We start from the raw sequence: 16,904 nt of genomic DNA, 5'->3' as shown, positions 1-16,904 counted from the left end.
CTCTATAGCTCTTCCAACTCCTGTTTGGGCACTACCAGGAAAAATAGTCATCATCACTTATCGTCTGGGTCCCATGCTTTACTTTTTGTGTAAGTCGTTTTATAAATAACTTACCGGAGTAAGAATAAAGCAGTAAGTTAAAATGATATTAAAAATTTTGATACCTCTTTTTAAAATTTTTAAAATGTTTTTTATTTTTTATTTGAGAGAGAGAAACAGTGCGAGCAGGAGGGGGACAGAGAGGGGGAGACACAGAATCCGAAGCGGCTCCAGGCTCTGAGCTGTCAGCACAGAGCCCTATGTGGGGCTTGAACTCCTGAACCTCGAGATCATGACCTGAACCACAGTTGGACGCTCAACCGACTGAGCCACCCAGGTGCCCCATACCGCTTTATATCAAGTAAATTTTTGTCACGTAGAAATAAAAATTAAAGAATATTGATATGCTCTTAGCAAGTGGATGATGGAGGTTCTTGATGCAAAATATTGTGAGTTGGAGCCTTCTTGTGAGTGATGCTGGATGAGACTATCATGCTTCCTCTTTCTTCTAGAAATGTTGTTCTGCACATTAGAGGTGCCTTGGTGGCTCTCATTGGGTTGGGTGTAGACTCTTGATTTCAGCTCAGGTCATGATCTCACTGTTCATGAGTTCGAGCCCCGCACGAGCTCCGTACTGAGTGCAGAGCTTGCTTGGGATTCTTTCTCTCCCTCTCCCTCTGCCCCTCCCCCTCTGCCCCTCCCCTGCTCGTATACATGCTCTCTGTCTCTCTCTCTCAAAAATAAATAAATTTAACAAAACGTTCTGTTCACTGATTCCTGATTTTGAGAAACTTGACTGAATATTGTATGTGAAGACTTGTAATCTGAGACTTCATTTTTACTGTCAATTTTGCCATCATCCTTGGCCTCAAGTGCTGTTCTCTCTCAGCATTCATCTTTTAATTCATCCAATGATTATGAAAGTCTGTCCTGTTGGCTTTCTTCTCGTTGCCATTTTGGGAAGAAAACAAAAAGTTCTTGGCTATCATGTTGAAGACAGGTTGCAGCGAGTCTCTGCAGCGAGTAAAAATACTGCAAGATGGTGATTTCACCGCACTGCTTCCTCATCCTCCGGGCGGCTCCCTTTCTCCTGTCTTCTCATTGTTTTGGCGGTTCTTGGCACAGTTGGATAAACTGCTGAGTCTGATGAAATAATTCTTAGGATAAGGACATGGTGCCATGATAGATGAAAACAAGACTGCTCAGGTCCGTCTTGGACCTTAGACGCTACACGGGGTCTAGTGGGCCCATGTAGTAATGGCAAAATAAAATATGTTTTACTCTGTTTCTTAAAGAAGTAAGTAACTTTTGTGTGTGTGTTTTGAAGACCCAAAAGAGAAAATTTATGAAATATCAGCCCCCTCAAATAGTTATAACTGCTTAAAGAAGAAATGACAGTCATGTTGGGTCCAGCAGACCCCCATAATGTACCCAGAGTTAAGGTGATGCTGTGGTTAATGACAAAGGCATGAGAGAGACTTATAGGTATTTTGATTTCATATTTCAAACATAGATTTTCTTTGGACATCACCTAACTTTTTTGCAGACAGTCATTATCAATTCATTTTGCACAGCAGATTAAAAGCCCAGAATTACTGTGAATTTATGGGCCAAAAAAACATCAGGGATAATTCATTGGGAAACTTTAAACTCAGGTTTGAGATGATAAAATACTCTTTTTAAAAATATTGAGGAATTTATTACAAATTATTAAGGAAAAATTTATCTAAAAATGGAAAGTCAGGAGGATGAAATATTTGAGCTTACATAAAAATAAGAGCATGGAAATTGTGCATGTGTCTGAAAGAGTAGAATTTATTGAGAAACTAAAAATTTAATAATTTAGACATCACTCGCACAGTGAAATAACTTGAAGCAAAATTCATTAGGAAGGACAGCAGCATCATTAGGGAAATGAGTCGCATAAAAAATGTTTAGGGATTGAGAATTGTTTCTGGAGGAAAGCATGCCGTGAACGAGTGGGGCTGGAGCTGGTGTGGGCACTGGCCAGAAGGCTGAGGTCGCAGCTCTGGACGTTGCTGTAAATGCTCTTCTCTGGCCCTTCCCCTCTCAGCTGGAGGACTCCGATGGAGAGAGGACGGGGGCTTCGGCGCAGCCACAGCGGAACACAGACGGCGACCATCCGGAACAGCCTCGGGTCATCACAGAGGTATTCTTCAGGCTTCTCTGTTACAGCGTGTTGCTCCTGAGGGGGTTTCACCCTGTTGGAGAAATCCAGACCAGAGAGAGGACTCGGTCTCTGAAGGGTCCTGTCTCGTGAAGTGTAGAAACTCGAAGCAAAGAAAGCGGGCTTCAGAGCTTCCCCTGCAGGCCCTGCTCCCTTGGCGCTGCCCCGGCGTGGAAGTCTCCCTGGGGACCCTTCTGACCGAGCCCACCTCTCCCTTCCTTGGGACCTCTGATCTTTTTTTGCCCGATGTTGAAGAGAGAAAGTTGCCTGTCGTGCGTTGAGGATAGTTGTCACGTGTGACCTCCCTCGCTCACCTGCCGCCTTGCTGTCGCGGCGTGTTTCCTGGGCCTGGCCCTCATCTCTCCCGTGGTCCCGTTTTCTGCCACAGGGCCTGACGTGAATTCCACATGTGTTGAATTAATTCCTTATGTTTGTTTTGTTTTGGTATTTGGGAGGAAATTTATTAGATACTGAACTGATTAGTTTTAAAGCGTTGTGTTAAAAAGTCTGTATTATAAACAGTTTTTTTAGGTAGGCTCCACGCCCAGTGTGGGGCTTGAACTCAGAACCCTGAGATCAAGAGTCACATGCTTTACCAGCCGAGCTGGTGAGGCACCCCTAAAGCCTGTATTTTAGACGTTTGATTCTAGTGGGACTCAGTCCACATTACTTTAGGCAGTGAGCAAGTTTGGTTTTTAATCTGTTATTGCAGGAGAAATCTAGATCATAGGCAGGGCCTGGAAAAATGGTCTCTGGTGGGGTCCATAAAACTCACCCTTAAATACCCATTTTCATACTTGTTTTAAACTGTGACATATAGCATGTGCGCAGAGAAGTAGAAAGTACATAAAGTGTACACGCTTAACAAATGAATACACAGTAAATACTACACGTTCCTTCTGCAGTAAGAAATAGCACAGTGCTGGACCTGGAATCTTCCTCGTGCCCTGCTGCCCTCCTCCCCACACCCCAGAGTCAACACCGTCCTGATTTTCTGTGGCAGTTATGCTTTAGAACTTTGTGTCATTGGATCAGACGTGATTCTGGTCTTTTTTTATCCTTTCCCTTCCGAAATCTTTGTGTCTTTGTGTTTTAGATGTATGTTGTGGTAAACAGCATGGCGTTGATTTTTAAAAATTATTCTGACAGTGTCTGTTTTTTTATTGGATAGTTTTTTTTTAAATAAATGTTTATTCATTTTTTTTATAAAAATTTTTTTTTAACGTTTATTTATTTTTGAGACAGAGAGAGACAGAGCATGAATGGGGGAGGGCCAGAGAGAGAGGGAGACACAGAATCTGAAGCAGGCTCCAGGCTCTGAGCTGTCAGCACAGAGCCCGATGCAGGGCTGGAACTCACAGAGCGGGAGATCATGACCTGAGCCGAAGTCAGTCGCTTAACCGACTGAGCCACCCAGGCGCCCCTGTTTATTCATTTTTGAGAGAGAGAGAAAGAACGAGCAGGGGAGGGGCAGAGAGAGGGGAACAGAGGATCCCAAGCAGGCTCCGTGCTGACAGCAGCAAGTCCAACGTGGGGCTCCAACTCTTGAACTGTGAGATCATGATCTGAGTCGAAGTTGGACACTCAACTGACTGAGCCACCCAGGAGCCCCTGTGTGTAGTTTAATTCATTTATATTTAATGTAAACTTCGATGTGTTTGAGCTTATATTTCATCGGATTATTTTTTATCAGGAGATTTCTTTTTTTTAATTTTCCCTTTACTCATTTTGGAGTAATAATATACTCAGTTTCTATTCTTTTAATGGTGAGCTTATTACATACAACATTTATACTTCTTTATATCTAAATCTAATTAACACCTTCACTCTTTGATAGTACAAGGATGTTAGAATAGTTAAACTTCATTTATAATTCCCTCAGTGTATAGTTTTGTCATTTTTAAATTGTAAAATACACTTAACATAAAACTTACCATCTTAACCATTAAAAAAAATTTTTTAATGTTTATTTTTGAGGGAGAAAGAGAGAGTATAAGCAAGTGGGGAGGGGCAGAGAGAGAGTTTAGACAGAGAATCTGCAGCAGGCTCCAGGCTCTGAGCTGTCAGCACAGAGCCTGACACGAGGCTCGAACTCACGAACCATGAGATCATGACTTGAGCCGAAGTTGGACACTTAACCGACTGAGCCACCCAGGTGCCTCTCAAGCTGTTTTTTAAATTAAGCATAACTATCCTTTTTAATGAGCAGATCTAAATGTTGCCTAGTATTTAAAGGTATGATTAGTTATTCACTTTAAATTAAGTGTGTGGCTTGGGGGCGCCTGGGTGGCTCAGTCGATTAAGCGCCCCACTTCGGCTCAGGTCATGATCTCGCGGTTTGTGAGTTTGAGGACCATGCCAGGCTCTGTGCTGACAGCTCGGAGCCTGGAGCCTGCTTCAGATTCTGTGTCTCTTTCTCTCTCTGCCCCTTCCCCACTTGTGTTCTGTCTCTCTCTATCAAAAATAAATGTAAAAAAAAAATTTTTTTTAATGTGAGGCTTGGGATTATTTGGATCACTTTGAGTATTTTGGCCTGCACACCTGTGTGAGAGGGCCACCGTGGGTGCTACTGCTTGAGACCTTTTCTCTTTTTAATATGTTGTTTTCCATGTACTTGTCATCGTTTTTGGAGTAGCCTGTTGTGTTCTCATCTTTAGTGAGGTGTTTGTATGAGTTCCGTGAGAATATCTGTCTCGGCTTGTGGGAGTCCTTCCAGATGGGTGCTGGATTTGTATTTGATCAGTGTCCCAGAAGTAGCTCTTCACTAAGACTTGTTTTTAGGTCAGTTTCTTTGCTTGGGGATTTCTGCACCCCGTGGCATATGTAAATTTGTAAACAATATGAGGAATAGGCCTGGGTTTTAATTTCTCAGGAGAGCTGCCCCCAGCTCATCCCCTCTGCCTTCCCATTTGGAGATAGAGAAGCTTCCTGACCTCCCTGTACCTGGCCTTCCTCCCCACAGGCAGTGAGGATGTCTGTCCTGTCCTGCTGCACAGCCCTTCAGGAAACCTGGCAATGTCAGACATCACGTTACCAACCACCGGCCTGGCAAAGCCTCTGATTCTGGGACCATGTGCTGCTCTTAAGTGTCCCTGTCTCCCTAGATCATTTTAGATTCCACATCCCTTCTTTCTGGCACATGGGGGGGAGGTGTTCCCTCAAAAGTCACTTTTTTCTAGTGTTTATTTTTGAGAGAGAGAGCGCAAGTGGGGGGGGCAGGGGACAGAGAGAGAGACACATACAGAAGCAGGCTCCAGGCTCTGAGCTGTCAGCACAGAGCCCTATATGGGGCTGGAACTCATGAACGTGAGATCATGACCTGAGCTGAAGTCGGGCACTTAACCGACTGAGCCACCCAGGCACCCCTTCAGAAGTCACTTTTGATATGTTTTATCCAACAATCCTGATGTTTATAGCAAAAATGTTTTAAGATTGTGCCTTTTATGTTTAAATGGTTTTTTTTTTTTTTTTGTAAGTTTATTTCTGAGAGAGAGAGAGCGGGGAGATGGGGGGGGGGGGGCAGAAAAAGAGGAGAGAGAATCCCAAGCAGGCTCCGCACTGTCAGCACGAGCCCGATGTAGGGCTTGAACCCATGAACCATGAGCTCATGACCAGAGCCAAAATCAAGAGTGGGATGGATGCTTAACTGACTGAGCCACCCCAGCGCCCCATGCCTATTTTATGTTTAGAACTGGACACTCCTATGTTACTGTTTCCCATTGGGGAAAAATCCTTAATTTGAAAAAGGATCCATGATGATATTTTAACTGGCTCTAGCGCTCCCCTTTGAGCACTGTGATTCCACATTCCTGGCCTCACAGATAGAGGCCGCTTGCATGTGCGTCTTCACCAACAGTACTGACCGCTTCCTGGCATCAGACGTGTGTTTCAGGAGCAGCAGGAGCCAAGGCTTACAGTCAAGGCTTTTTAAGTCAAGGCTTAAAATGGTCACAGAGGCTGGGAAGGGCCCAGAGGAGCTAGAGGAGGGAGGCATAGCTGTTCCAGGATTCATGTTCCTGGGACACGAGGCAGGTGCCCAGTGGGACAGAGGGCGGCTCTGCACCCTGCAGGGATTTTATGGCAAGGGCAGCGGACTCATGGAGTTTTTCAAGGGAGTATGACGAGGTCAGATTTGTTTTCTGAATGTATTACCCAGTCTCCAAGCCAGTGACCGCACATTAGGCCACGTGACCACGGGGGCCAGTCAGCCATGCTCATGGGAATGGCGGAATGCCAGGACTGGCCTTGAGCTTGTGGGGTTGATGGGAGGGGAGGCAGGAATAGGAGGACTGTGAGGGTTTGGGGGTGTTGTTGACTGAGGTAGCTAATGTTGGAGGAGCCCTAGTTGGGGCAGGAGAATTTCAGATTGGTTTGAGTCCGAGGTGCTTTGTAGACAAGCCTCAGAAAGGTCTGGGCTGTCATGTAAGGGAAGCTGGGAGGCCTGTGGCTGCAGTGGCTGCTCCAGGTGGGGTGTGCTCCAGGGCAGGCTCTAGGCGGGGTGGGGGCTGGCTAGGGGAGAGGAGACTGGAATGCTCATAGAGGGCCTGTAGCTTTTCTTTTCCCTTTGGAGTATTGATGCTGAAAATTTTCTAGAGTTGGGAATATTAAGACAGAAACATTTTCTTTTTAATTTTTTAATGTTTATTTATTTATTTATTTAAAAAAAATTTTTTTTTTTTTTAACGTTTATTTATTTTTGAGACAGAGAGAGACAGAGCATGAACAGGGGAGGGGCGGAGAGAGAGGGAGACACAGAATCTGCAACAGGCTCCAGGCTCTGAGCTGTCAGCACAGAGCCTGACGCGGGGCTCGAACTCACGGACCGTGAGATCATGACCTGAGCCGAAGTCGGACGCTTAACTGAGCGAGCCACCCAGGTGCCCCTAGTGTTTATTTATTTTTAAGAGAGAGAGAGAGAGAGAGAGAGAGAGAGAGAGAGAGACGGGGTGCGAATGGGGAGGGGCAGAAACAGAGGGAGACACAGAACTCGAAGCAGGCTCCAAGCTCTGAGCTGTCAGCACAGAGTCCCAACGCAGTGCTCAAACCCGTGAACCATGAGATCATGACCCGAGCCAAGTCGTACGCTCAACCGATTGAGCCATCCAGGCACCCCTAGACAGAAACGTTTTCTATGGTTCTTGACATACGGTGTCAAAATATCTCTTAAGAAAAAGTTGTACCAACTTATTCTGTCGGTGACAGTATTCGGTTATTTTTCCATGTCCTTGGTGACATTGAGGATCAACATTATCAACAAGTTTTGCCAATTTAGTTGCTATAAAACGACGTTTCAATTTACATCTTCAGGTTCAGCTTTTATTGGCACCCACCTCTTCCAGGCTTTTTGTGTGCATTTTCCCTCCTGTAAGTATCACTTCCCTCCTTTGACTGAGGGGCAGATGGCCCAGGGAGGTCACATTGCTGTCCCATATACACCTGCAGCCTCTCTTTCTGTGGGTTTCCGCTTTACTCCAGGCCACTTAAACAGGCTGAATGTTCCTTCGTAGTTACTTTTATTCAGATATAATTCACATGTATAAAATTCACTAAAGTACATATTTCAGTGGCTTTTAGTATAGTCACTTTGTTGTATAACTACAACTGTCTAATTCCAAAACATTTTCCTTACCCTAAAAGGAACCTGCCATACCCACTGGCAGTCATTCCCCTTTCCTCTCTCCTTCCAGGCCCTGGCACCCACCAGTCAGCATTCCGTCCCTGTGGATTTGCCTGTTCTGGACATTGCATATTCACAGAACCACACAGTACGTGTCTGGCATCTTGCACCGAGTATATCTTGAGGTTATCAGTGTCATAGCACGTGCCTGTGGGTCTTTCCTTTTTGTGGCTGACTGGAACCCCTTTGAATGGCTTTGCCACACCTTGTTTCTGTATTCACCTGTCAGTGGACGCGTGGGTTGCTTCCTCCTTCTGGTGATTGTGACCAGTGAACACTCCTGGACCAGTTTTTGTGCACACATGTTCTCTGTTCTCTCTGGGATGTCGTAATTGTTCCTAGTGACTGTTTTCTTGTGTGAATTCTCTGGGTCACATCCTTCGCTTTCCTTCTTCAGGAACGTGAACAAGAACGTATACTAGAAATTGCAGAACGGATGAGAAGACCGGAGGATGAGGTTGGCACACAGCAGCCGGCGGAGATGTGGCAGGTCCAGCTGCAGACCCAGGTGACCCGGGATGCTTGGGCCCCCATCCAGGTGCTCGGGCATGGCTGGTCCCTGCACACTCACCCTGTGTCTTACACTCGTGGGTTTTGGGATCTGGGAGGGTCGCAGGAAGGAGAGGTTTGTCACAAAGTGGACAGATGTGTGTGGCAGCCTTGTTTTGTGTGGGGCCATCGGAAGGACAGGTGGACACGCAAGGATACTCGAGGGCAGTGTGTCTGGCCAGGTGCTGCTCACCGCACAGCCGGATGTTTCCCCATCAGCCATGCTCCCACTCATTAAACTCAGGCAGTGCCACCGCCATGAGCAAGGCCATCCTGAAGGCACATCTGACTCCCCTGGTGCCTGCCACCTACGGAGAGCACGGGGTGCTGTGGACATGCTCGTGTGGAGGGAGGGCCGTGTGCATCCCTGTTGCTCACTGTGGCCTTGCTGTCCTGCAGGACGTCCCTGCCGGCCTCTTGGGAGATGTGTTCTCTTGCCATGATTTCTGTTATTGCTCTCCTTTATTCATTTTATTTCTATGTGCTTCTGGGTGTCCCTTAAGTGCCTAGTTCTAAGTATGTTTTTCTGTTGTTTGTGTTAATTGGGAATAAAGTATGCTCCCCGGAACCCTGGCCTTCTTCCACTTTCCCCCAAGGCAGTGGAAGGAGAAACAGATTCTGCACATCTTAGCCAGGCACAGAAGTGTGCCCGCCTTCCAGAGCAGCGAAGTACAGAGCTCACTCTGTCTCTGGTCTGGACCTGGGGTTCCTGTTGGTGTCGTTAACTTGGCCGCTTCTGGGCACTCTTCGGCCTCACGTTTTGCCCTCATTGTCAGTGACTGTCCAGAGCTTCCCACTGTCCATATTCTGGTTGTCCTTCCCATGTTTCTGACAAGGGGCTTGCAGTCTCTGGAACGGCTGCTCACCTGTCTCCAGCCAGCAGGACAGGCCTGTGGGCTGGGGAGTCTGCCTGGAAGGAGCTTGGGGGCCACCCTTTGTGGCCTGGGAGCTCAAGGAGGACACCACTGCGGGGCTGTGGTTTAGGTGGAGGGAGAGGACACGTGGGCCGGAGGGGCTTCCGGATAGGATCGGGTGGGTGGTTTTAGGCGGTTGGGGAGCTGCTGGGCGGTGCCAGGGCTGCCGGAGGGCGGCCGGGACAACTGAGGTCCCGTGGGGGGCCGAGCTGGTGTGCCGTCCCTTGAGTGTGAGACCTCGTGGAGCAGGTGCAAGCAGCACGTGGTGGTGGGGTGCCGCTGCGGCATCCTTGCGGGCGCGCGTGAGCCGTGTACCAGATTCCACCTGCAGCCCAGAAACCCCTCTCTCTCCTGCAGCCGGTGCCCTCCCTGGAGCTGGAGGCGTTGCGCCTGAGTCTCAGCAACATGCACACGGCGCAGCTGGAGCTGACGCAGGCCAACCTCCAGAAGGAGAAGGAGACGGCGCTGACGGAGCTGCGGGCCATGCTCAACGGCCGGCACGCCCAGGAGCTGGCCCTGCTGCGGAGCAGACAGCAGCAGGAGCTGGGGCTTGTGCGGGAGCAGCACGCGAGGGAGCAGGAGGCGGCGGCGCTGCGGTACAGCCGCGAGACCGGTATGGGTGGGCAGGCGTGCGGGGGCTTCACCGCCACGCGTCTGCTTCGGGTTGGGGGGGGGGGATGTGGGTGACCCCGTAGGAGTGTCTCCCGGGAGTAGTGTTGACGTGCGAAGCGCGGGGTGCGCTGGCCGCCGTCCAGCCCCTGGGTGGGGCCGCGTGCATCCTGCTCTGTGGGGACCCTGTTGTCCCCTCACCTTGCATCCGCTTCTCCCGCGGGCTCGTGGCAGGTTTGGAAGCCACGCTGTTGGAGGTGACCTGCTCGTGTGCCGGAAGTGTCCGTGTCCACCTCTCATGGGACTGTGTCTGTGGCTGAGCTTTGTCGACTGACTCAGGGGCTTCTGGACGTGTCCCCCAGGCTGCGCACTCTGTGCCCAGTGGGGCCATGTCGCTCCTGGTGGACAGCTTAGGCGCCTTTTCATTTGGTGATTCTCTGGCCTAGTCTGATCTCTTTGTTTACATCTGAGGCATACTTGTATGTTTTAATGTTTCTTTTGTACACTTTTTGTCAATCACTACTTTTTGTAAACATCAGTTTTACTTGTTTTTCATTTTTTTAAAGATAAAAAACTTCTATTCACGTATATAGATATGCCACTTATATATAAATACCGCCTTATTTCCAATTGGTATACGATAAGAGGACGTTTTTTACAAATTTCAAGTTTTTTTTAAATTCGGTCAGTAGATGTAAGTAACTGATAAGTTTTAGCAGTATATGTAGTTTTAATTGTTTAAATCTGACTATAACACGTTGGTGCTTTTAATAATGATGAAATATAAGCATCAGTTTTTTAACAACAGCTTGATTGTGCTATAATTCACACACCATACAATTCTACCATTCAGGGTGTGCATCTCAGAGTCGCGCACACATCCCCACAATCTAAGGTAACAAATTGATCCCCCAGAAATAAACTCTTGCCCATGAGCAGTCACCTCATTTCCCTGCTTATCTGCCTATTTGTTGAGTTTTTCATTTGAAAAACGAAAGCGGTGTGCGTGGCCCTGGATGTGTTGAAAGTCTTCCTCTTCTCTGCACCCCACCCCCCAACCCCCACCTCCAAGAGGGAGCCCGTCTTCTCAGGTTCCAGGGTTACTGTCCTGTTTCCTCATGTGGGTTCAAGCAAACATAAATAAGTAGTTTGATGTCTTCCTGTTTTTGCTCATTTTTAATTTAAGTTTATTTATTTATTTTGAGAGAACGGGCACACATGAGTGGGGGGGGGGTGCAGAGAGAGAGGGAGAGAGAATCCCAGGCAGGCTCCATGCCAGTGCAGAACCTGACTCGGGGTTTTAACCCACGAACCATGGGATCATGACCTGAGCTGAAACCAAGAGTCAGACGCTTAACTGCCAGCCCCCAGGCACCCAATTTCCTCATTTTTTAAAAGTACAAAACACGCTTTGGCTTAGGTCTCTTTCTGAGCCATTTGCTCTGTGCTCACCTCTGGTAACAAGACCACAGAGGGCCCACACTTGCCCTCTGCTCCGTGAGGCTCTGCCATGGGCTGGGCCCCCGTGACCTTCCCTCAGAGGCAGTGTCTGGCTCTTCGCTTGAGTTCTGGGCTTGCTCAGACCACCCTCACCTTGCTCGTGCACCGTTGACTGGCACCAGCTCCACCTTGGCTCGTTCCTGTGTCTCTTTCCAGGGCCCACACGTCCAGGTGTGTGTGTACCTCCCAGTCTATGCCGTGCCATGCCCGCAGGTCCCGCCTTTTCCCTCCCCTGCACCCTCAGCACTGGTACCTCTTTTCTTGTGCTTCTTCCCTCTCGGCTTGGGACCTGCTGGGTCCCAGAAGGTCTTTACCTGTCTGCCTGCCAGTACCTTGCCTGGAGTCTGGCACGGGGGGAGCCTGAATGACAGGCCTAGGTGTGTGGGGGCCCGGGGTGGGGCAGACAGACCAGAGCGTGAGCCCCTGCGGCCCCAGAGCCAGCTTGTGTCGGGCTGTCAGTCTGGCTGGAAGGCTCTGTCCGGATGTAGGCTTGAGTATCATTTGTTAATTAAACCATACATCGAGTTCTTACTCCCCCACAGACACGTACCCTGTTGTCCTGTTAGTGTCGGTGAGCCTTCCTGGGGAGCAGCCCTCTCACCTCCTGAGTGAGCAGACTGGGGGGAACTTCGATCTGATCTGCTTTTCTGTTTTTCTTGCAGCTGAGCTGAAGGAGAAGTTACAGTCAGAAATGGAGAAAAACGTGCGGATGATAGAGGTAGACGTCGTTAGAAATGTCACTCTGTGTCTGTCACTCTGTTTCCCTTTTGTCCTCTATCCCGGTGGCTTGCCCCCACCTCACCTCCGGGCTCCCCCCAGGAAAGCCCCTCACCTGATTCAGACAAAATCCAGTCAGAGCTTTAATTGAATGTGCTGGTGGAGAATGCATTGCTTTTTGAGTTAGAGCCAAAGCATTCTTCTACTTGTACAGTTTGAGTTTGTGGGCACAGCTTATTGGGAGTTTTGTGTGTACTTGTTCTGTAGTGTGAAGCTCCTGCACCCCCAAGTCTGGTTCCCAAGTGGCCCCTATGGCCTGGCCTTCGCTCTGCTTTAGGACTGACAGATGTTCCCTGCAGGGAGGCACACTGTGACAACTGAGTCTAACGTGTGTGTGAAGCATGCAGGTTCTGGCTGCTTTGTTGGGGGGGCGGGGTGCAGGCGGAAGAGGGGTGGAGGTGGGGTGCACGGAGTGCAGCGAGGCTGGGCAGCAGTGGGCCCTGAGTGCTGTGCTGACTATCCCAGCTTGTCCTGCGATTGTCCTCCCCGGAGGAAAGAGTTCTGTTTTAGGGTGTCACGGGAGTCTCTCACTGGAGCTTTTGAGTCTGATGATGGGGCCTTTTTCAAGGCTATATGTGTAGAAGGGCCTTCGATGTCGGTGATGGCAGAGGAAGTGGCTGGTGAGGTTGGAGGATGTGGGGGACGTTGGTGACGGTAGGGGACATGTGTGACATCGGGCATGTGGGTGTTTATGTCCTGTCTGTTCTGCTCAGGCTGTTGGTGGAGGCTTGTCCCAGGTTGAAGGTTTGTGCCCCAGCTCCCCACCTGTCTAAGCTGGACAGTGAGGACTCATTTCTTAGGGCATTTGGGACAGAGCCAGCCCCCAGAAGAGGTCAGGTGACGTAGCACCCTGGGTCTTTCGTGGGGGACAGTGCGTGAATCGTTGAGTGTAACCTCCGCCCCTGCTTTGTTTCTAGGCAGGCGATCCTTGCTGTCTCTGTGCCTGTCCCTTTAAGGGGGGACCATCCAGGTTCCTGTGCTGATAGTTGTATCTGGGCGCGGCGACTGCCCACACCTGGTTTTCGAATGTAATTTGAATTTTTTGCCACAGATCATCAACTGTTGGCCCATAGTCATCTTCTTTCCTTTTGGGTTAGACCCTGAAGCAAGACTGGGAATCCGAGAGAGGTTTATGCCTGGAAAACCTACGCAGAGAATTGTCTGCAAAGCATCGATTGGAGTTGGAGAATTTACAAGACCAGTTTAAGAAAGAATTGGCAGAACAGAAAGCTGAATTGGAGAAGATTTTTCAAGCCAAAAATCAGGCTGAAAGTGAGTTTCTAATTAAAATGAGCAAGTTTGAAGAGGGGACTGAATGCTCCCATGGAATGTAGAACAGAAGTCACGCGTTGTGACAGCCTTGAACAGGGCAGAGCGCCCTGCCTGCTGGCGCCAGAGTCACCCGCGGTGGTGGTGACAAGCGTGACAGGTGTGGGCCAGCTGGGCTGCTTGGGCTCAGCCTTGGAGGCTCTCTTCGTTGACCACAGACTTCTCCAGCTCCCTAACCTCTCCTGAAAACTTTATTTCAGAGATGTTTGTCCTTGTTCCATTGTTAAATTGCCCTAAGAAAACTAATACTGTGATTGTTTACCTTTTATCCCGGTCACCTGGTGCTGCTGCTGGAGAGGAGCTGGTGCCTGCCTGGGCTGCCACGCCCCTCCCTGATGCTCCCTGACCCTCCCTCATCCTCGGTGACCCTCCCTGACCCTCCTTCATCCTCTCTGACCCTCCTTCATCCTCCCTGACTCTCCCTCATCCTCCCTGACCCTCCCTCAGCATCCCTCATCCTCCCTGACCCTCCCTCATCCTCCCTGACTCTCCCTCATCCTCCCTGACCCTCCCTCAGCATCCCTCATCCTCCCTGACCCTCCCTCATCCTCCCTGACCCTCCCTCATCATCCCTCATCCTCCCTGACCCTCTCTCATCCTCTCTCATCCTCCCTGACCCTCCCTGACCCTCCTTCATCCTCCCTGGCCCTCCCTCATCCTCTCTGACCCTCCCTCATCCTCCCTGACCCTCCCTCATCATCCCTCATCCTCCCTGACCCTCTCTCATCCTCCCTGACCCTCCCTGACCCTCCCTCATCCTCTCTGACCCTCCTTCATCCTCCCTGACCCTCCTTCATCCTCCCTGACCCTCCCTCATCATCCCTCATCCTCCCTGAACCTCTCTCATCCTCCCTGACCCTCCCTGACCCTCCTTCATCCTCCCTGGCCCTCCCTCATCCTCTCTGACCCTCCCTCATCCTCCCTCATCCTCCCTGACCCTCCCTCATCCTCCCTGGCCCTCCTGCACCCCTGCGGACAGTGGGGTCTGGAGGGACGGAGGGCTGGGGTGGCTGTGCTCCTGTGCTGTTGAGAACGCCACACCCTGAGTGCGGTGTCCTCTCCCCAGTTGCGCTGAGGACTCTGGAGGCTCAGCATGACACAGACATGAGGAAGCTGCGCGAAGACCTGCAGTCTGAGCGCTGCCGGCACTTAGAGGACCTGGAGCTGAGACTCCGCGACCAGGAGATGGAAAAGCAGCGGGAGGTGGGCAGGGGCGCCCTTGTTTCTACTGCTTGGCAAGGGAGGGGGTTTTAGGAGATTTTGGGTGGGCTTGTTTCCGTTTCTGTCATTTGCTGAAACTTAAGTACTGAATGTAAAGCGATGCGCAGTACTTAGCAGATACAAAAGTAATGGTAACGGTTTGTGAGGCTGATTTGACGGTTTTGCCCAGTGTCACACACGTAGAATCCATGTTCTGTACCAGGGGCTCTGGGGCCCCCACTCCAGGCGCTAGGAGTCTCAGGCCACATTCTCCGACCATAACTCTAGATAGACGAGGAAGTCCTTAGAAGACTTAACGAGGAACTTCTCTGCTGCTTCTGTATTCAGAGCTCTTTCCCTGTGGAACACCACATACCCACGGTAGGAGGCGTGGCCAGATCCTCCTCAGGTACCTGAGGGCTTCTGTCCAAGAAGTCAGGAGGTGGAGTCTGTTTCTGCCTGTGCCTGCGTTTCAGATGAGAAGAGGAAGTTGTGAGAATGGCTTTCACACCTGCCCCAGCAGCCTTTCCCCATCACCTCCCTGCTGATTATTCTCCTTTGCTGAAGGGTGCCTTCTGTCCTGTCCCCACATGAGAAACGGCTGGCGGGGCCTCAGTGCCACCGCAGGCCGGAGCTTCCATGTCCCATGTCCCTCAGCCCTGCAGTCGCGCTCCCCACTTGGTCCCCACTTCGGCCTCACCACGAGCCCCTTACGAGCCCCACGAGATGGTGGTTGCTGCTCTCAGCTCTGTGGATGCAGGGTGGGCTGGCTCCGTTCACCCCTGCAGAGACCCTTTCTGGGAAGGTTGACTGAAAAATGCAGAGAAACTCCCAACATACCGCAGGAGGGCTGAGGGAGGGCCTCTGGGGCGGACAATAGCGGGACCCTGGGAGGCCGGCAGTGCTGGCTGGTGCTGACTGGCAGTCTCCCCTGACAAGTTAGAGGATGCGTGTTTGGGACGACAGAGAAAGTTCCCGTCCTCGCAAGACTATAGTCGGGTACAGGTGTGTTATAAAATGAGCTGTAGTTTTTCTCTGGTGCCACTGTCGCCGGTTTTTGCTTGGCTGTAGCTTTAGGAGTTCACCTTGTTGCCCCCGGTGCTGGGCACAGACCTCCTGGGGATTGGCATTGGACGGTGCCTCACACTGTCGCTTCCTTTTCCAGGTAGAGAGCCTCCGAGCATCCTACGAAGAGCTGAAGGCTCAGTCACAAGAGGAAATTCGGCGCCTGTGGTCCCAGCTGGAGTCCATGAGGCCTGACAGACAGGACCTGACTGGTGAGGACTTTCATGTTGGAAGCTGAGATCCTCAGACACTACAGCTATGTGTTTTTAGTTGTTCAAGCTCCAAACTGGGACCTAAGAATAGCGAGAGCAAAAGGAACAATCTTGTAAACTTCCTTGAAGATTGATCTGTATGGCTTTAAGGTGAAAACTTGAGGGGCTTGGTTTCATCCTTAAACAAGTTGATTGAGTAGCGGCTACGGAACCGTGCGTCTTTCCTCACGTTAACGTGAGGCACCTCTCAGGTGTAAGATAGATAAAGCTTATGGTGGGGCTGGCGTTTGCCTGTTATCCGTGTTTGGGTGCCGAAGAAATGCCGTTGTCGGCGGGCCCTTGGGGGTACAGGTGTGCCTTGCCGCGCACCGCCTCAACCCTGGGAGCTCACTTGGGGCAACTGCTGTCAGGCTTCTGTGGCCCTGAGGGTGACGCCCCGGTCTGAGGGCCTAGCAGACCCACTGTGAGACCTACTGTAAGAGGAGTCCCTGCTGGCTGGCGTTACCTTCGGCAGGGGGAGGTCTGGACACACGGGCGTTTCTGCTGGTCTCTAGACAAAGCCTTTTTAGTCCGGTGGTCACCCTTGCAGGGTTGTAAGGAAGGCCCAGAAACGTGTGCGGTGGATGAGGCCTTGCTGGCACCCCGCAGCCCCCTGCCCTCTGCTGTCCGCCAGCACCTTGTCTTTCCCACCATCCTGTTTGTCGATGGTGGCGGCGGGTGGGGCTCACGGCTCTCCTGCAGGTGGACTGCGGGTGTGAGTTCCTGCACGGTTCAGCTCTCACGTGATCTGTGGGGGAGCCTCGCCCTGGCCTCCAAGGGTCCTTATGGGGATGTTTGCTTTGAAA

The 16,904-nt window shown here is 50.5% G+C and overlaps 1 protein-coding gene across 8 annotated transcripts in view; it reads left to right on the top strand.

The window, feature by feature from the left end:
- PCNT (pericentrin) overlaps positions 1–16,904 on the top strand; it is a 132,419-nt gene that overhangs the window by 17,888 nt on the left and 97,627 nt on the right. For 7 of the 8 annotated variants that reach the window (XM_053902925.1, XM_053902931.1, XM_053902927.1 and 4 more), the window contains exons 3-10: positions 2,114–2,209; positions 7,915–7,992; positions 8,302–8,412; positions 9,725–9,980; positions 12,139–12,194; positions 13,351–13,525; positions 14,649–14,785; positions 15,948–16,059. In XM_053902925.1, the coding sequence (XP_053758900.1) occupies positions 2,114–2,209; positions 7,915–7,992; positions 8,302–8,412; positions 9,725–9,980; positions 12,139–12,194; positions 13,351–13,525; positions 14,649–14,785; positions 15,948–16,059 (1,021 nt within the window). The remainder of the gene's footprint in view (positions 1–2,113; positions 2,210–7,914; positions 7,993–8,301; positions 8,413–9,724; positions 9,981–12,138; positions 12,195–13,350; positions 13,526–14,648; positions 14,786–15,947; positions 16,060–16,904) is intronic. The other variant, XM_053902928.1, reaches the window with a different exon arrangement.

The sequence above is a fragment of the Panthera pardus genome, unplaced genomic scaffold, assembly GCF_024362965.1.
Source record: "Panthera pardus isolate Hobbes unplaced genomic scaffold, ASM2436296v1 HiC_scaffold_16, whole genome shotgun sequence".
Lineage (NCBI taxonomy): Eukaryota > Metazoa > Chordata > Mammalia > Carnivora > Felidae > Panthera > Panthera pardus.
This window is presented reverse-complemented; position numbering and strand designations above follow the sequence as displayed.